Genomic DNA, 20,090 nt, shown 5'->3' with positions numbered 1-20,090 from the left:
CAGGGATACACCCTTGCTGATGAAGAAGAGGACCCTTTGATTTACCAGCATCGAATGCTGCGGAGTGGCCAAGGGGATGCCTTGGCTAGCGGACCAGTGGAAACAGGACCCATGAAGAAACTGCATGTCAGCACCATCAACCTCCAAAAGGCAGGTCCATCGTTTCCTGGGGGGGCTTGGAAAGGAGAGCCCCTGCTCTTCTCTCTTGTTCAAAACTTTCAGCTCTTGCTGTCTTCTGTTTAAAACAACCAAAAACCAAGCATCTTTCTGAAAATCTAGATACCACGAACCTAGGTCATTTTATTTTTTCTCCAAGTATCTGAATTATACAATTTTTTAATAGAAGGAAAATAAAGAACAAGGTGTCCTTTTGTGTTCCCTTGGAGCTTTGACAGTGGAGTGCATTGTTGCAAATAGCATTCTCATTTTTTACATGACCAGAACACAACCAGTGAGCCTCCTAGTTAGCACTGAGCCTGATGCAGGCTCTTTAAAGCAGTGCTTCTCAAACTTCTCAGACTCACTGGGCTTACCACATGCTGGGGAGCTTGTTGTTAAAATACTCGTTCTGATTCAGGCCCAAGCTCAGGCCTTGATAGTCTCCATTTCTGACAAGCTCCCAAGTAATGCCGATGCCAGTGGTCCACAGACCACACTTTGAGTAGCAAGGTTTTAGATCTCTGCAGATCAGTACTGGATTCTCTATGCTGACCAAAGCCTGGGATATAACCAGCTTCTCATCATGTATGCCACCAGCTATGCACTTAAAAACAGGCAGTTTCAAATCATCTCTAATGGATGGATCTAAACAGAGTAATCATATACTTCACTGACTTTTAAATAAATATACCAGGTTGCTTATTTTCCACATTTTGCATTAGTCTTTAGTACTTCTAGGGACTGTAAGCAGCTCCCAGTTTGAATTTCAATGTGGTAGTTTTCTTTATTAGCAGCTGATGCAACACAGCTGCATTTCATGTGTAGCAGCAGGTAGAGGTAAAGAACTGGGCAGGGCTGGGTCCTAGTTGGCTTGGTGTCTTCTTTTGGCCAAGCCCATAACGATTTGCACACAGACCTGTGTGCGTGTTCTCACCCACAGCTTTGAAACACTGGCCTGTACTCCTGACATCAGTCTTTACCCACACAGACAGCTGCAAAGTGACCACTACTGAGAAACGTTTGATGATTTAAGATGAAAGTGGTAAAATACCCCTGGGTCATGAGCGATGCTGCTGTACCTCTGTGTGTTTTGTAACTGCTAGTCCAAGACTTCAGGAGGAGAAAGGTCATCAACACCTGGCATTCCCAAGCAGTTGTTGAGGCCACCATGCTGACACCTCACATTTGAGGGAGGGGCCAGACAAGGAGGCCAGGTGCACGTTTCCACCCAGATGTTTTCAGCCTGCCTAGGTTCAGAATGTCCTTCCAACCAGGCAGCTGTCCACTCAGCTTTAGGGCCTTGTTCTCTCTATTTTAGGAAGTTCCCCAGTGGTCTAGTTTGCTTCCAGAAAGTTTTGCTTTCTACCCAGGACTTGGAAAAATAAGCATAACCTTTGCCAAACAGAAAAAAGAATCTCCGCCTGTCTCACCTGAGAGAACAGATCAAGTTAAAAAACCCTAAGCGGGCTCCCCTGGTGGTGCAGTGGTTGGGAGTCCGCCTGCCGATGCAAGGGACACGGGTTCATGCCCCGGTCAGGGAAGATCCCACATGCGGCGGAGCGGCTGGGCCCGTGAGCCATGGCCACTGAGCCTGTGCGTCCGGAGCCTGTGCACCGCAGCGGGAGAGGCCACAGCAGTGAGAGGCCTGCGTACCGCAAAAAATAAAAAAAACCCTAAACAAAGCTCTCCACAGCTGACTCTCAGATCCATGTCATCGAAAAGTAAATTGTGCTTCTACGTATTCATGTGATGATAATTAAGGATTGGTATATTTGTCAGTTTTAACCAGCTTTCAGAATAGTAATTTGCCACCTCAGTCACCTTTCTGTTGGCTGTGCTAATAGAGGGTTTACATAGTACAGAAAACATACAGACCATTTATGTGTACCTCTAGGATGCCTTCCAAGATGCTCAGCAGGTTTCCTGTCTCATGGTAGTCTCTTCGGGCTTACCTTCTAAATGAGTAAGCTGGCGTTCCATCGGCGTGCACCAGTGTAACCAGATGAGGCAGTCAGCGGTGGGTGGGTGAGGAGAGGAAACTGGCTGGAGTTTCAACAGTTACTGTAGAACGCAGAGAATTGAGAGTTGATTATGTTTTAAATTACAGAGCAGTGGGGAAAGGCCCAGGTGAGGGACATATCCTGTTTGATAGATTGTGCAGTTCCTTAAGCTGAAATTTTTTGAAGAGCCTTTTGCTACCATTTATCAAATGGTACCGATGCTAATGATAGCACTAACCACCACCACCATTTGTTGAGCGCTTCCCGTGTGTCAGGCACTGTTGTGAGCACTTTACATGTATTGACTCATTTAATCTTCACAGTAACCCTATAAGTTTGATGCTGTCATCAGTATCCCTCTTTTATGGATGTGGACATTGAGGCACTGAAAGGTTAAGTAATTTGCTCAATGTCAACCAGTAGATGGTGGAGCCAGGATCTGACCCAGGTATGACTCCAGAGACCAGTCTCTTAACCGCTGTGTTGCAGTGCCTTCGCCTTACCCAAGCTCAACCTCGTATCATTAGAGGGCAAAAGATATCAGTAATGCTTCCTTGTATGTGTCTGACTTCTAAATGCCTTGTAATACGGTGCTGGTATCCAGAGACTCGCTGTATAGGAAGGAAGCCAGAAATCTGTGGATCGAAAAGGACTTGATGTTCCCATTTCGTTCAACAGAACAAGGTCTAAAAGTCTTTGGTATCTTCTTCTAGTTCAGGGGTTCTCATTGTATGGTGAGTGAGAGTCCTTCACATCAATTTTTAATTTGTCTCTCGTAGTATCTCTACTTCAGTTTTTGACAAAAAATATTAGTTTATGTAATGTTACTCCTTGGTAACTCATCAAAAGCTATAGCAAATCTCCATTTATCCCAGGAGGTGATGGATTGAGTCATTGATGGTCAGGTGGTGTAGCACATGGGTGTCTCTTTCACTCCCTGGACTACTTTACTTGAGAACTTCTGCTTTAACTTATCTGATTTCCCTATTTAGGGAGGATTGACATGTCTGTTCTGCCAGAAAAATCTTTTAAGAATATATTTTAAAAGTTAGGGATTTAGTAGTTAGGGCTAAGCCAATTCAACGAGATGTCATTTTGATGATACGAGCCACCATGTTTTGCTCACCTATTCCAGCTAGGCCCTTTAGCTGCATTATCGCTAAATGAGGAAGATTAAGACTCAGACAGCAGTGTACAAGTAATTTGCCCAGAGTCCCTACAGCAGATGAGTGGCAGGGCCAGGGTTCCAACCAGGTGTTTCTAACTTCAGAGTAGCAGGCACTCAGCGTAAAGCACTAACTTGTGCTGAGCACTGTGCTAAATCTGCTACACATATTAACTTAGTTAATCTTTTTTTTTTTTTTTTTTTAAATCTTGGCCATGCTATGTGGCATGCGGGATCTTAGTTCCCTGACCAGGGATTGAACCCGTGCCCCATGCAGTGGGAGCATGGAGTCTTAACCACTGGACTGCCAGGGAAGTCTCTTAGTTAATTAATCCTTAGAACACCCTCTGGGGGCTTCCCTGGTGGTGCAGTGGTTAAGAATCCTCCTGCCAATGCAAGGGATGCAGGTTCGAGCCCTGGTCCCGGAAGATCCCACATGCCACGGAGCAACTAAGCCCATGCGCCACAACTACTGAGCCTGCGCTCTAGAGCCCGCGAGCCACAACTACTGAAGCCCACATGCCTAGAGCCCGTGCTCCGCAACAAGAGAAGCTGCCGCGATGAGAAGCCCGCGCACCACAGCAAAGAGTAGCCCCCGCTCACTGCAACTAGAGAAAGCCTGCGTGCAGCAACAAAGACCCAACTCAGCCATAAATGAATTAATTAATTTAAAAAAGAACACCCTCTGATATGGGGACTATTATCCACACTTTACAGATGAAGAAACTGAAGCACAGGGAAGTTAAGTGACTTGCCCAAAATCAGACACCCAATACGTTACATACCTGGGATTTGAACTCCAGCCACTGAGCTCCACAGAGTGTGGCTGCTGACCACTCGCCTTTACTGCCCAGCTCCAGGGCCTGAATCTTTCCATCCACTGCCCTAAGCTGCCCCTGCTAGTACCTCATGGTGCCTGGAGAGCTCAGGGTTTTGAGGAAGGTTGGAGGGGATAAACTACAAAGTAAAAATTCAGGGCTTCCCTGGTGACACAGTGGTTGAGAGTCCGCCTGCCGATGCAGGGAACACGGGTTCGCGCCCCGATCCTGGAGGATCCCACGTGCCGCGGAGCGGCTGGGCCCGTGAGCCATGGCCGCTGAGCCTGCGCGTCTGGAGCCTGTGCTCCGCAATGGGAAGAGGCCACAACAGTGAGAGGCCCGCGTAACGCAAAAAAAAAAAAAAAATTCAATCTGTTCAACTCCTTTTGTCTCATTCCACCCTACTGCCGTGAACTCTGGGCTCTGCCCACCTGATGGTCACACTATTGAGGATGGTGTCAACCTGAGCATTTCCCCTCTCCCTGTGTGACTCTGCTGTAAGATGAGCCAGTGTCCCACTGCAGGGTGTCCCGGGCCGCTCACACACTGCTGGAGGCCATTCGGCTTTGTTGGATGCATTCTGAGTGTGACGGTCCCCATCCACTTTGGGGCTGTAGAGGTCTCTGCTTTGCAGATAGAGTCCAGCGCAAATGAGGTGTAAAACAGGCTTTCTTTATGAGAGTTTGCTGCTTTTGTTTTATGGCTTTAAATATTACTCTTTTGTATTTGTGCTCGGGGAATTTTATCATGAGAGGTATAATTTTATAAATCAAAGAAGTGGAATAATCATTAGATAGTCAAGGGCTCTTTACAATTGGCCCTTACAGTTGATGGTTTTCCTTTGTTGCCTGTGGCATGATAGGCCTGGGGAGCTGCCAGAAGGGTCTCCAAAGATGACTGGTTGGAATGGCTGAGGCGGCTGAGCCTGGAGCTGCTGAAGGACTCCTCCTCACCCTCCCTGCGCTCCTGCTGGGCCCTGGCACAGGCCTACAACCCGATGGCCAGGTATGGTGTGTCAGGGCTCCCTTCCTCCCAGCTTCAGATTGGGATCAAGAGGGTCAGCACGTAGAAAATGTTGTATAAGAATTAGTTTTTATTAGCAGTAATAGTAAAAAGGTTTTTTAATTTTGTTAACCTCTGGGGGAAAAGATAAAAAAGCAAATTAAAGAAGCTCTTATTATAGGAAAAACATCCATTTTAACGTTGCTAGTGTACCTTTCCTTAGTAGATCTAGGTCCAAGACTTTAATTACAAAGTCATTTATAACTCTGAAAACAACTATATAATAGCTTAATATAACCTGTTTTCCAGTAATAGTGATACTCCAGTTATTTATTGCTGCATTACAAATACCCCAGGACTTAGTGGTCTAAAACAACAGCAGTCTAAAAAAATTACTTATTTTACTCACAAATCTGCAATTTGGGCAGGACTTGTGGGAGCAGCTTGTCTCTGCCCCACACAGTGTCAGGGGTATTTGTCCAGGGGCTAGAAGGTCTGCTTCCAAGATGGCTCATCCATATGTCTGGTAAGTTGGGGCTGACTGTTGGCTGGAAGTTCAGCGCTGGCCAGGGGCCTTGGTTGCTTTCCACATGGATTGCCCTATGGATTGCTCAGGCTTCCTCACAGGAAACTGGCTGGGTTCAAGAGTGAGTGTCCCCAAGGGAACGAGGCAGAAGTGCTTGGTGTTTGTATGACCTAGTCTTGGAGGCCACATAGTGTTACTTCTGTCCCACTGCGTTGTTGAAGGCAGTCACACAGGCCTACTGGGGCTCAAGGGGAGGAGACGTGGATGCCACCTTTTTATAGGGGAGTGGAAGGCTCCTAGAAGGGCGCATGGAACAGGAGCTAGTGCTGCAGCCGTCTTCGGAAAGTAGAATTTGCCATAAAAAATACTATAAACCTTTAACAGGGAATCTTAAAAAGTCATTGAAAATTTGGTTTATAAAAAGTTTTAATGCATGTAAAAGATTCATAGTATGATGTAAGTGAATAAAATGGAATACAAAATGGTATAAATGTGTGATTTCAGCTATTAAAAATATATGTACATAGGAAGAAGATGAGAAAGTACTACAATAATGATTATCTGTAAGTAGGAGGATTTAAGGAGCAGTTCTTTTTTATTCTTTTCTTTATTTTCTAAATTTTTCTACAATGGACAGTTCTTATTTATAATGAGGCATTAAATGGTGATTTAATTAACAATCCTTTTCATTAGCAAGAGGCAAAAAATGAGGTATTCCATTCCACTTTCATCAGCACAGTTGGTTTGCTATTTGGAGTGTATTTAGCAAGAATAGCGATGGTCCCTGAGGCTGTTGCTTGGATGCCATGATTTAGTTCATCTGATTTCTTTCAAATATTTTATAACGCTTAAAAATCATTCCTAGGACTTCTCTGTTTCCATAGTGTGCAGATTTCACACGCTCGGCTACTGTAGCGTACCTCTCATCTGCTCCAAGTCCCTTTTGGGCACACTGTCATCCAAAAGAGGCTTGTGATAAATATACACATATGTGTCTGTCCCCTTAGTGCCAAGTATGTTCATTTGGGAGCCAGCGTGGCCTTGGACCTAGATCAGAAAGCTTACTTCTAAATTTACACAGGGTTTCTTTTGATCTTCATGTTATCCTTTGAATTTCAAATTTTGTTTTCTTCCATCAGATTCCAAAATTATATATACATCGATCTGACTTAACCTTTTAAAATATGTAATGAAAAGTAGATGTATAAGCATCAGATCCCTTACCCCATACATTGTCTAGGCATATCCTGTGGTTTCCAACTCCCCTCTCCACACATTCAAAAAAAAGAGAGGGTAGGATTAAAATTCAGATGTCAGGGGTAGCAAATATATTCACCAAAGTGGTGCTGTAGTGATTTTAAATAGTTACAGTGATCCTAGAAATGATACCTCTGCTTCCAGGTCTTCCCAAGGCCCCGGCTGTTAGAGGTTTGGCTAAGAGAATCTTTTAAGACTTATGGATTTGGATTCTATTTTCTAATACTGCTAGTTTCTTAAGTTCTGTTGTCATTTTGTTTATGACCATCCTACTGAAGGTTCTGCTTCTACTTTGAAAAGCAATAGCAGATGCTGCCCTTGCCACTTCTGATCTTAGGACTTTGGACATTGCCTGAGAAGAAGCATCCCAAGAATCATCTGAAGATTATTGTTTTCTGAATCTGTTATGTCAACTGCTATGTTAGAAGTCCCCTTCTGTTCATCCCCTCCAATGAAGAGAAGTGAGGCAACTGCTGTGGAGACAAGTTACTTTTCTCCACTCTTCTTTCTCCCCACACACCCCGCCCCCACCCCCAGTGCCCTGTACCTGCACTGTAAAACACGGCAGTCACTAGCCACGTGTGCTTGTTTTAACTTAATTAAAATTAACTAGAACTTAAAATTCACTTCCTTAGTCACACGTATCAAAGTTCAGGTGTTCATTGACCAATGGCTACCGTATTGGACAGGTAAGATATAGACCATTTCCAGCAAGTTCTTTTGGACAGCCCTGGCCTGTATAACCATAATCAGTGATGCCGAGAGTAGATTGGTAGGTGTGACTCAGTGGCACCAGGCAGAGGCAGGAGAGGCATTTCCAACTTTTGTCTTCACTCCTGTCTGCCTTCAGGGATCTCTTTAATGCTGCGTTTGTGTCCTGCTGGTCTGAGCTGAATGAAGACCAGCAGGATGAGCTCATCAGAAGCATCGAGTTGGCCCTCACCTCCCAGGACATCGCTGAAGTCACACAAACCCTCTTAAACTTGGCTGAATTCATGGAACACAGCGACAAGGTGAGACTTTGCCCAGTTGTCCAGATGGAGCCTGACAGGGAACCACCTGGTGAGAGGGGAGAAGCACCCGCACAGCCCACTCTTGCTTGTGCCCCGTCTGCCATTTTCCTATGCTGTGGGGTTCTGCTCTTCTCCAGGGCCCCCTGCCATTGAGAGATGACAATGGCATTGTTCTGCTGGGTGAGAGGGCTGCCAAGTGCCGAGCATACGCCAAAGCGCTACACTACAAAGAACTGGAGTTCCAGAAGGGTCCCACCCCTGCCATCCTAGAGTCTCTCATCAGGTAGGCCATAAACCCTTTTTAATTGCTGCCTTCATCTAAAATGACGTCTCTTCTCCCACTACCTGGTGATAGTTCACTGGAGGCACTTGGAGACCTCTGCTCTATGAAATCTGCCATCAGGCCTGGCCAGCACGTTTAAATGAGATGTGGTTGCAGATGGCTCTCCCCAGTATTCTAGCCAGAATTGTCATTTCTGTTGACCCTTAGCACCTGGGCTTCTGTTGTTTTTCCAACCTGTGCTTACTTGTCCCAATGAAATTAGCCTAGAAGCAGTTCTGTGGATGGAGCAGCCTAGGAAGGATAGATTTTACGTCTCGGTTAGATCGCGCTCTCTGGCTTGGGACTAGGAGCTGGATTCTGTGCCTCAGAGACCACCCAAGGGCAGGGTGGGTTTTTATTGGCTAAATATGTTGGTGCCTGAGTCTTCCTCCTTGGAGTTCTATGAATGTAAAAGACAGAGTCTGAAATTCAGTGGTCTTTTCCCTCATTTGCTTATGTTCTCTCATAAGATGGTTTTGAGTCTTCTGGGTATGGAAAAAAATAGGTTGTTTAATAAATTTTTTGCTGTTATGAAATTACAGTCAGCCTTAAATGTTAGCTCCACAGCTCCTAGAGAACTGTTCACTTCCCCTAATGATCATCAGAGAATATTAGCTTCAGGATCTAATTATCTGTAAATGCTAACATGGTTGATTATTTCACTACAGATAGTCTAGGAAAAATCACCCAGCTAATAAGTACCTCCACTGTGGCTGAAACAGCCTGCTGTGTGTGTTGCTTCCTTCATTTGAAAGGATAATCAAATAACCAAGTTCTCTGCTAGCTCTGCTTTTGAGTAGATGCTAAAAAGTGTTCCTTTCAACACTTTAAAAAGTGACCAGAGGGCTTCCCTGGTGGCGCAGCGGTTGGGAGTCCGCCTGCTGATGCAGGGGACACGGGTTCGTGCCCCGGTCTGGGAGGATCCCACGTGCCGTGGAGCGGCTGGGCCCATGAGCTGTGGCCGCTGAGCCTGCGCGTCCAGAGCCTGTGCTCCGCAACGGGAGAGGCCACAGCAGTGAGAGGCCCGCGTACCGCAAAAAAAAAAATTTTTAAAAGTGACCAGAAAGATAGAAATAGGGCTTCCCTGGTGGCGCAGTGGTTGAGAGTCCGCCTGCCGATGCAGGGGACACGGGTTCGTGCCCCGGTCCGGGAGGATCCCACGTGCCGCGGAGCAGCTGGGCCTGTGAGCCATGGCTGCTGGGCCTGCGCGTCCGGAGCCTGTGCTCCACGGCAGGAGAGGCCACAGCGGTGAGAGGCCCGCGTACCGGAAAAAAAAAAAAAAAGGGATAGAAATAGAATCATGTTTTTGCCCAAATAAATTGGACTTTAAATGTCGATTTCTAAAATACCACATATGGTGACATTTTTTTTTGACATTAACCTTGTCACTAAAAGTTTATACTTCAGTTATTCAATTGTGTATCTATAAAAGTATGAGTAAATTTCAGCAACTATAGGTTTTGATTAGTGTAATATAGATGTTTTGTCCCCCCCAACTTTATTGAGGAGTAATTGACAAATATAATTGTATATATTTAAAACGTACAGCATGATGATTTGATATGCATTATGGAATGATTACTGAGATCTAGGTAATTAACATCCATCACCTCACATGGTTAACTCTTTTGTGTGTGTGTGGTGAGAATGCGTAAAGATCTACTCTCAGCAAATTTCAAATATACAAAACTATATTATTAGCTGTAGTTGCTATGCTGTGCGTTAGATACTCAACTTACTCATCTTACAACTGAAAGTTTGTACCCTTTCACCTACATCTCCCTGCTTCCCCATTCTCCCATCCCCTGACAACCACCATTCTATTCTGTTTTTATGAAATCAGGTTTTTAAAAAATGATTCCACATATAAGTGATACTATACAGTATTTGTCTTTCTCTCTTACTTTACTTAGCATAATGCCCTCTAGATTCATCCATGTTGTCACAAATGATAGAATTTCCTTCTTTATGGCTGAATAATATTCCATTATGTGTATATTATATGTGTGTGTATGTACATATATATATATACATGCATAATATATATATATATACACAAACTATATTTCACATTTTCTTTATCCATTCATCTTTTGAAGGACATTTTAGGTTATTTCCATATCTTGGCTATTGTGAATAATACTGCAATAACCATGGGAGTACAGATATCTCTTTGAGATAGTGATTTTGTTTCCTTTGAATGTATATCCAGAAATGGAATTGCTGGCTCACGTGGTACTTCTGTTTTCAATGTCTCGAGGAACCGCCAGACTGGTGTAGTGGTGTAGTGACTGCACCACTTTACATTCCCACCAACAGTGCACAAGGGCTCCCTTTTCTCCACTTCCTTGCCAACCCTTATTATGTCTTGTCTTTTTAATAATCGTCATCCTACCAGGCGTGAGGTGATATCTCGTTGTGGCTGTGCTTTGCATTTCCCTGATGATTAGTGGTGTTGGGCACCCGGTCATGTACCCATTGGCCATTTAGATGTCTTCTTCGGAAAAATGGACTGTTTAGGTCCTTGGCCCATTTTTAAACGGGATTATTTGCTTTTTTGCTATTCAGTTGTGTAAGTTCTTTACATATTTTAGATAGTAACCCTGGGTTATGGTTTACAGATATTTTTCTCTCATTCTGTAGATTGTCTTTTCAATTTATTGACTGTTTTCCTTTGCTGTGCAGAAGCTTTTTAGTTTGAGGTAGTCCCACTTAATTTATTTTAGCTTTTGTTGCCTAGAGCCTCAATTTTCTTCAGTTGTGGGGTGTATAGCTGATAAGAGAAAATTATAAGCTACTTGTGCCCTAGGCATCTTGTGCTCTTCCTTCTCTTCATCTCCTAACCCCCAGTCTTTTTCTCCTCTCTCCAAGCAGTACTGTGCTGGCCCATGAGCATCTCAGATCCCCTGCCTGCCTTAGGAAGTTTCTGTCTGACTGCCTGTCCCATGGGAAGCCCTACTCCAGTGTACTTCTTCTCTACTCACTTTACTTCTCTGAAAATCCTGAGGGTCTTGTTTTTAAGGTTAAGTAGGTTCCCAACAATCAAAGGACTATAGGTACAGTAGAAAATAGTGAGTTCGAGAATTATGCTTACCTTACACTGACTAGTTCAAGTGAATGGTTCTTTTTTACAAGGAAAAATTGCTTCTTGAAGGTCAAAATTATTTGACATCTGTTATGACTAAAGATGTTTCTTTTCCCTCTGCGTATATGTAAGTTTGCTCAAGTAGAAAGTAGGAGTGTTGGTTTGCAAAGTGTTTTGAAGCCAGGTGGTGGCACTGGCCTCTGTGGTGGTTGGGTGGAGGTCAGACAGAGTCTGACCTCTTCCAGTGGATGCTGCTGCGCTTTTTGTCCCTCGCTTTTTCGTCTTTGGCTTCCTGCTCCTCCCTTGGTTTCCCTGAAGACTGCAACACACTCAGAGTCTCTTTCTCACGGCTCGCTCTCTGATTTTTCACTTAAAACTTTCCACCATGCTCTCGGTGGTAATAGTAATAATTTTAAAAGGAACGAGGTTTAAAAGAGTTTATTGTAGAAGGAAGAAAAAACTTTGAATGTTTAAAACAAACTACAATATTGTATTTCTACAAAGCAAAATGCTTACATACAGCGTGAATTATTTCTTAACTATAGTGCCATTTAACTTCCTGTTTCAGCCATTTTTTATAGATGAGATAAAAGAGGAAGCTCTTTGAGCCCTTTTCTTACAAAGTAAATAAAAATAGACACATCTGTATTGACTGTGAAGATTTTAAGGCAGTTTTTTGCGAGCATCCACAGGGACTTATCTTCCCCTCCCACTGGAGCTCCTGCCACCACTGGACCCACTTCCTGCCTCTCAGTGCTGGGCCCTGATCGAGGCCGAGCAGGGGAGGTGCTCAGAGGCCAATTGCAAGGCCCAGAGCCCTGGAGTTTCTTCCAGTCAATTCCAGCCTGGGTCTGTTCACCTCCAGCAGAAAAATTTTTGTCTTTAAAAAAAAAAATTGTGTAGACTGAAGATAATTTCATTGGATTTAAAAGCAGAAACTCCTCTCCTCTACCACCCTCTTCACTCCTTTCTCTAACACCCAAGAGAATCAAAATAATCTGGTCCTTTTCAGCAAAGGGATTTATTTTCTGCCCTCACGTAACCTAGGCCTTAAGGAAAATGCTTAAAGTGAACTCACAATTATTTTTCTTCCACAGAAAAATCATGTGGAAAAGAAGCTGCTGCTATGTCAGGGATCACAGGCAGACAGCCCACTCAGGCCAGCCCCCTGAGAAGTCTGTGTCTGGACCCACTGTGTTTAATTAAATACTTCCTCCCATTTACTGTAACATCCTCAGTACAAAGATTTTCTGGTTCTCCTAAGAGACTTACTGTCTGACTGAAGATGATAGGCCATTTTCCGTCCCTGCCCTTTTTATACTCCCTTCGTCTCCTCCTCTGCCTTTTCCCAGCCTCCGTTTGTCTCCACTTCTCCAGCCCTGCTCCAGAGCAGGCTTCTTTTTATGGCTGGAAGTCTTCCGGGCGGATTTTCATCTCCACTCGTTTGAGGGAGTAGCTAGACCCATGCCAGCCGTACCAGGTGATGCCGTCCAGGTGCTTGCTGTGCTCCCCGAGGCGGTAGTAAACACCATTGAGGTTGGAGTCTGTGCAGCAGTTGTACCAGTATCCACCTGGGACAGGAAACAGGTCAGTGCTAGTATGTCCTTGGAAATAGCTGATAGACTAGGCAGCAGGGATTTGTGATGCTTTTTATACTGTACCTAAGCCATTAGGGTCAGTGTCAAACAGGAGTACCAAAGCCAGAATACCAACTGCAGTTATAAATTCACTCTTTCTCCTCCAGTGGGACTATGGCCTTGTACCTGAACTCGCACCTCCCAACCCCAACTCTCACCTTTCCGGAGCTGGGCACACTTGTCTAAGCAGTTGTCATTGTCCTTGTCCTTGGTGCTGAAGGCTGTGTTGTTGTGATAGACAAGGGCATCGTTGCCCACGTTGCCGCTGTAGTTCCCCAGGAAGAGGCGGTAGCTGTTCAGTTCATTGCCCAAAACAAAGTGGCTGTACTCAGCGTAGCGCATGTTGCCCTCCCAGTCCTGTCGGGGGGCAGAGCCTTAGAAAACTGCAGCAGGGCCTCCTTTCATACCATCCTGCACCTCTTCCCTCTCCCCAGCTGCAGCCACACACCTTTTTACTACTTTTTACTACTTTATTACTTGTCTACCTCTAGTTTAACACACTAACACACTTATATACAGTGTGAATTTAACACACTTATATACAGCGTGAGTTATTTCTTAACCATAGTGCCATTTACCTTCTTGTTTCAGCCATTTTTTATAGATGAGATATAAGAGGAAGCTCTTTGAGCCCTTTTCTTACAAAGTAAATAAAAATAGACATATCTATATTGGCTTTTAATATTTTAAGGCAGTTTTTTGCAAGCATCCACAGGGACTTATCTTCCCCTCCTCCAGGGAATCAGAAAACAAGGGTCCTAGATCAGACTTCTCTCCTGGGTCACCATATGGCCCTGGTTAGTCTCTCATTCTCTTCCCCTTTACATCCCTGTCTGTAAGGTGTACACGTGTGTGTGTTTTGCTGTATCCCACTCTGAGATGTCATAAGAGTAACCTGAGAACATAGTGACGCTTCAGGGCCTTTGATGAGGGTCACCAACCGATACCAGTAAGGTTTGCATGTAGAGGACCTCATGCTCCAGGCCAGGGCAGGGACCACAGTGTTTCAGCCCAGCTGACAGTTGGATTCCTCTGCTCTGGCCTGAGTCTGGCCTCTCCCTTTACCTGCAGCCTTGTTTTTGTGAAAAATAGGAAAAAAAAGCCCTATTCTTCCTCACCTGTACTGCAACCTGCAGGAAAACCATCACAACAAGTACACCAGCCGATGGCGAACAGGAGTAGGAATGACGCCCAGGAGTTGCACACAGTTGGGCGTGGCGGCCCTGGTCTCATGCTCACCTCCATCTCCACGCGTAGCCGGGTTGGCCGCCTGGAGAGCCGGTGGATGTGGTCGTTCCCCAGCCAGAAGTCCCCACTGATGCTGCCAAAGCCCTGCTTGTACTGCTTCCAGTCCCGGTAGAAGGAGACAAGGCCACTCTTTCTTCTCTGAATGGTGGTCCAGCCACCACCTGAAGTCTCCATGTCACAGAACACCTGGAGCAGAGGGGATGCCCTCCCTGGTCAGGACGTGCCGAGGCAGGCATCGCGAGCCTGAGCGTGGCTTCCCACCTTTCTCCCACCCCGTAGAGCCAGGGGACGTGTGCCCTTCCACAGCCATACTGGCTCACTAGGCAACGATTCTGCCCCAGGGTTGGCAAGCTGGGCAGGCTGGTGGTTTGCTGAGATGAAAATTGAGGATAAGAGCAAGTGCACGGAGAGTCTGAAAGGAAAAAGTCCAGGTCCTTCTGACACACTCCCTATACGTTCTCTTTTCTCCCCAAAGAGTCACTGCCGTAGGATGTGGCAAGGGATCGCAGCTAGTTAGGTGGTGGTTATAGCATTATCTAACTATGTTAAAAGGTTTAGTGTTTGGTTGCTAATGATTTGAAGGAGCAAAACAGATGCTTGGATTTTTTCCCCCCATAAATTTGAGTGTTTAGATCGCTCTCTGGCGTTGATGTGTTTGCTTCTCTTTTTTTTTTTTTTTTTTTTTTTTCGCGGTACGCAGCCCTCTCACTGTTGTGGCCTCTCCCGTTGCGGAGCACAGGCTCAGCGGCCATGGCTCACGGGCCCAGCCGCTCCGCGCGGCATGTGGGATCCTCCCAGACCGGGGCACGAACCCGCGTCCCCTGCATCGGCAAGCGGACTCTCAACCACTGCGCCACCAGGGAAGCCCTGCTTCTCTGTCTTGAGTTTCCCTCTCTTTAGACTGTGACTAGCCCTATTGTCCCCAGCCTTTGAGCGGGTGGAGGATAGATGGTAGTACAGGGGCTGTGATGACCTCACCTCCAGCTCAGGGCTGCCCAGGAAGTCATCGGGAGGAAGCTTATACACTCCAGAGATGCGGTAGTTCTTCTGGTAGAGAGACGAGCAGTCGTAGATGGCATCTACAAAAGGAGAAAACCACAGGGTGAGCATCCAAACTCAGGGGCTTTGTGGCTAGCCGACATCCCTGCTGCATCTAAATTGAAAGTTTAGGAAGGGAGACTTCATTTCTACCACAAAATTCACAGGAGTGTTCATTGCTGGGCAGTGTCTGGACTTGGGAGAGGTGGGCATCAGGAGGCCAGGAACGGGTGTGTTTTGGCCTCACTGGTGGTAGGGCTGAGGGCTAGGGAAACCCTTCACCTGGATAGCACAACGGTACAAACAGGTGGCTTCAGGTTTGTGCTGAAATGATCCTCCTGTAGTTCTAGGGCATGAATTCTGGAAACGTTACAATGTGTAAGGGCCACTAACAGATCCTCCTGTTTAATAGATTCAGCTTCTGGGACAGCCAGCCTCTATTCCTAAATAAGTCATGAAGTTCTCATGGGGTCTGGTTTTATTGTTTCTCGGTTTGTTTTTCTTGTTTTTCAGAGGTAATGGCTACTGCCTACTAGGTCCCTTATTAGCAGAGATTTATAATTTTATCTTTCCCTCCTTAATCCAACACTGCTAGACAAATGAAAATGCAAACACCCTAAGGAACCCTTGGAGGCCTTCCCCTGACACCATTATTAAAACAAGGAAATGAGAGATTTGGGCAGGCGGGCTTTCACTCTGGGGTTGATTTTAATGTTTCCTCAGCTGCCCTGGGGGCTAGTGCTTTATGAAAGATTTTGTCTCCTTGTTGTTCTAAGCATCAAAGAGCATTGTGGAAGGGACAGCCTTTCCAGATAGGATTCAGACAGCAGGAACTCTCGCCTGTCTAGGAGATGCCTCCTGCCCCCTGTGTCTTGGGATTCTTTTCTTGGTGACCGCTGCACTGGGCCTTCAAGAAGAGGACACAGTTGGCAGTTTCCCGCCGTGGGAATTGTTCAAGGCAGAGCACTTTGGGGAGGGGAAACGGGAGACCCTTGTCTTCCCTATCAGAGGTTATCACTTCCTCTTACTGATGAAAGCATCAACTTACTGCTTTCTCCAAGGGGCTGGCTACTTACAGAGTATAAAGGTGACCCCACACCTGGTAGCAGAGAAGAAAAGTAAGGAATGATGTCCTGGGCAGGAAGAGTAAGAGGCCCGGCAAGAGAGCTGCATTTGACTCCCAAGAAACTCCTTGCTGGGAGATGAGAAAATCCCGTTTGGAGGAGCAGGACGGGGCATTGGTCAGATTCCTCTGTCTCGCCTGGTCTCCTGTGTGTCTGGTTTCATCACACAGACCAAATCAGGACTCACTTGTCTGGAAAATGGCCTGAGAAGACCTTTCTAGTCCCAAACTGAGAGTCAGGAAGTACATGCTTAGAAAGTGATTTACACACACAAAAATTTTTTTATTGGAGTATAATTGCTTTACAGTGTTGTGTTAGTTTCTGCTCTACAATGAAGTGAACCCCTCCCTCGTGGACCTCTCTCCCCACATCCCCTATCCCACCCATCTAGGTCATCACAGAGCACCGAGCTGAGCTCCCTGTGCTCTACAGCAGGTTCCCACTAGCTATCCATTTTACACATGGTAGTATATTTATGTCAAACCTAATCTCCCGGTTCATCCCACACAAAATTTTTAAGCTTAATTTCATGTTAAAACTTTTTCTTCATTTGAGTTGAGGATAACCAGTAAGACTTACTCTGCTCTTTATTCTTGGCTTGGTTTATAATATGACCAAAAAGATTTTCTTTTAAGTTCTTATATCAGCAAGAAATGACATATCTATAGACTATGCTCCTTGTAACTAATAATTTCCTGATGATTTCAGCAAACCAAATTTCTATCTGAACAATAAATTCACCTTGGCCTGTCTAAGCCAAGCTAAGTAGAAACTGAAAATTGTTTTGGAAAAGAAAACAGTAAACGTATCTTATTTTCGGCCTACTAAAAATGTAAATTTCAGCATTGCATTTTCCTGTATAACTGGGGAGAATTTTATTTGCAATTGTGGGAAAAAATAGAAATACCAGAATTGCGGAACCCTGAGGAGTCAGTACTTTTTGAACATGAAGGAATCCTTCAGATGACTCTGGGCAGTGTCTGTGCACTTAATTCTGAGCCAGTGAGAATTAGGTTGGCAGACAGGACACCGAAGTCCATTAATGCCCATTCCACTAAATCCCAGGGACCCGAGAGGACTGTTTTAGGCAAAACTTTGCTTCTAGAGACGTTATGATTTTGGTGTTCATTCCTGCTTCCTTGGGACTGAGGGTACAGCCGGTCAGCTCTGGGTAAGGAAGTGGATTAATCAGGAAAACTTGAACCCAGTTTCTAAGACTTGCTTTGTGACTTTGAGCAAACCGCATGATCTCTCTGTGTTCCAAGATGGTAATTCATACCTTCAATATGCCAAAACATTGCAGGGATAAAAAAAAGCTGGGTAAACGTACAGAACCTTAGAAATCAAAAGAAATACTTCGTAAGCCTTTGCTAAAGAGAAAATAGAGCTGGTGGCACGTACCCAAGAAAGTAAGTTCCATGAGAACCCCCAGGGATCGTTCTGACGACCACGTCACCTAGAAGCAATGCTCCAGACGGGAGGCGCTCGACTTTGTGAGGGGGAAGGTGGTGAGTAGCGTGAGGACACGTCCTCCTTACCTGCCAAGGTCTGGGTGACAGTCTGCGCTGCCTGCAGCTGCATGATGCCCATCTGATTGTTCATCTCGGAGTACTTGCTCTCGGCCTCTGTGAGCCGCGACTCCATGCGCTTGGAATTGCTCTCCAGCTCCATCACCTGCATGACCACGCTGACCCAGTCCCTTTCCTGCTTCCTGCTCAGGTCACTCAGCAGGCTGCTTAGGTTGGCAATTTGGGCCTTGATCTCCTTCGCCTCCTCACAGCAGCCGGCCACGGTGAGCTCTGCAGGTGTCTTGCGCTTAGGGGGCTTCTGTGGCCACACTGGGTGGCTGACAAAGGCCACAGTGAAAATGCAGAGCCAGGCCACGGCCGAGAGAGTCTCTTTCAGCATCTTTCGTGGGCCTGGTTGAGGAAGGCTCTTCCTCTGGGGGAATCTGGCTGTGTCCGGCTGAGGCGTGCAGAGCTGCGGCAAATTGGAACCTAGCCTTTTCGCTCTTGGTGGACTTAGCACTTTGTTGTTCCTCTCCCCTTGCTCTTTCTTAGCCTTTCTCAAAACTTGAGTTTCTGAACGCACAGCTTAATTGGGTATCCTATAGCCTTCCTTCCCAAGACTGAGTGCTCGGCAAACGCAGCATCTTAAATATTGTTTTCTGCCTGCACCTCCACCCCTACCGTGGCCGTGCATAGCGCTTTAGCCCCTCCCAGCTCATCTGGGAGGGTCAGGTGCCTGTTGGGTGAAGTCAGCGTAAACTTAGGCCAGAGGAGGGGAGGAGAGAGACAGGGGCAGTCTTTCTTTGCTTGCCTGCACAGTCTCTGGGCTAAGACAAGAGGGCTGAATTTGTGTGTTTCCAGTTTTGCCTATTAGATTGTACCCCTGCCAGCCACTGGCTCTGCTCTATAAGCAAGCAGGGCAGGGTCAGAAGAATTTCCAGATTCCACTCTAAAGGTTATATAACCGTGGGGTGAGCATAAGGTAGGCAAAGAGAGTTGGGAATAAGACTCTCCACTCACAGGGAGGCCTGTCACTGCAATCCACGCTGTTTATACGAGGCTCTAGTCTATTTTGGCATCCTTCTGAATGTGCTTTTAACAAGGCTCATTATTCCTTTCTCTGATCGTCATTCAGTGTTTTACAAAACCCTCTTTTGGCCTGGATCTAACGCTATCTCACATTTGAAAATTTCCAACTTAGAAAAGCTTTAGAAATAGAAGGATAGAGGAAATCTCTTAAGAAGCAAAAAAGGGCTTTGGAGCTCTTTTTGTAGCCTGTACCCACAGGCTTTACCCAGTTCTTTCTTTTTACATACTTTCTCCTTCAATAAAGAATGGGCCAGTGTTCGCCTCTCACAGTTGACATTTGGCATGGAAGTGGCAGCGATGGCAGCAGGGGTGAAAACGCAGAACTTGGTCCCGGAATGGGCACCTGCACGCCCACCAGTGTTCATGCAGAACAGACGACAGGCACAGCCACGGCCCATGGTTCTAAACCTGGAAAGTATGTTAAAACGTAGAGAAGAACATCCCCATTGCCTAATAATCCATGTCTGGAGGCTCATTTCCCTTTTCCTATGAAATATGGTTTGCAGATTTATTCTCTGTATATGATATATATATATTCTCTATATATATCCCTGACAATAGGGATATTGTAATTTTTCATGTACTGTATTTAAAGGAGATTCCTCCTTTGAAAACAAGTGGGGAAAAAAACTGGCTTTTCAGCAAATCTTAAATCCTTAAAATGAGCTTTTCACTAAGAAGGTAAACAACGTTCCCTCTGTCCGTACACGGTCACTGTCTTCGGAACATACTCTTGCTGTTTCCGGGTGCAGTGCTTATACCGTTGCTATTCCATATGGGCCCTTCACACACAAGCCTGAGGCCTGGCAGCCCTCCTTCCCGCCGTGACCCCCAGAGCCTTTTTCCAGTCAGGGCTTCTGCTTCTCAGAAAGTCATTTCTGTTCAGGCAGCTGGAGTTACCAAACACTTTTTTTTTTCCTGTAAATCAAAAAGCAGGAGTGGATCAGGTGGATCAGGGTTTGTTTGCTAACCTGCTCATCTTCTTTGCCTGCTTAGGAGTGAGGATGTTGCCGGAGTCCTGCAGCAGCTTGTCATTCTGCTCAAAAGGGTCTTTTTAGAATTGGCACTGTCAGCCAGTCCCTGCTGTCTCTTTGCAAAT

At 45.7% G+C, this 20,090-nt stretch overlaps 2 protein-coding genes across 2 annotated transcripts in view; one reads left to right on the top strand and one right to left on the bottom strand.

Annotated features, from left to right (window-relative positions):
* MTOR (mechanistic target of rapamycin kinase) overlaps positions 1-20,090 on the top strand; it is a 115,485-nt gene that overhangs the window by 36,656 nt on the left and 58,739 nt on the right. Inside the window, exons 24-27 of the mRNA XM_065877125.1 lie at positions 4-150; positions 5,005-5,147; positions 7,778-7,940; positions 8,078-8,223. Of these exons, the coding sequence (XP_065733197.1) occupies positions 4-150; positions 5,005-5,147; positions 7,778-7,940; positions 8,078-8,223 (599 nt within the window). The remainder of the gene's footprint in view (positions 1-3; positions 151-5,004; positions 5,148-7,777; positions 7,941-8,077; positions 8,224-20,090) is intronic.
* On the bottom strand, positions 11,820-18,726 carry ANGPTL7 (angiopoietin like 7). The gene is made up of 5 exons (XM_065887079.1): positions 17,933-18,726; positions 15,211-15,311; positions 14,224-14,418; positions 13,143-13,341; positions 11,820-12,918 (listed from the first exon to the last, which is right to left on the bottom strand). Exons 1-5 carry the CDS (start codon positions 18,300-18,302, stop codon positions 12,749-12,751), a joined length of 1,035 nt encoding a protein of 344 aa, XP_065743151.1. The 5' UTR covers positions 18,303-18,726; the 3' UTR covers positions 11,820-12,748.

The sequence above is a fragment of the Phocoena phocoena genome, chromosome 1 (genome assembly GCF_963924675.1).
Source record: "Phocoena phocoena chromosome 1, mPhoPho1.1, whole genome shotgun sequence".
In the NCBI taxonomy this organism is placed as follows: Eukaryota; Metazoa; Chordata; class Mammalia; order Artiodactyla; family Phocoenidae; genus Phocoena; species Phocoena phocoena.
The sequence above is the reverse complement of the archived record's forward strand: the minus strand, read 5'-3'. Positions and strand labels throughout refer to the sequence as shown.

Bases quoted from the DNA above. Each gene is read 5' to 3' on its own strand.
- ANGPTL7 (XM_065887079.1), bottom strand. From the start codon at position 18,302: ATGCTGAAAGAGACTCTCTCGGCCGTGGCCTGGCTCTGCATTTTCACT. The intron at 15,312-17,932 runs GTAAGGAGGACG...CTCCTTTTGTAG, and splicing joins TGTCACCCAGACCTTGGCAG to ATGCCATCTACGACTGCTCG. The intron at 12,919-13,142 runs GTGAGAGTTGGG...TTCCTGTCCCAG, and splicing joins GTGTGCCCAGCTCCGGAAAG to GTGGATACTGGTACAACTGC.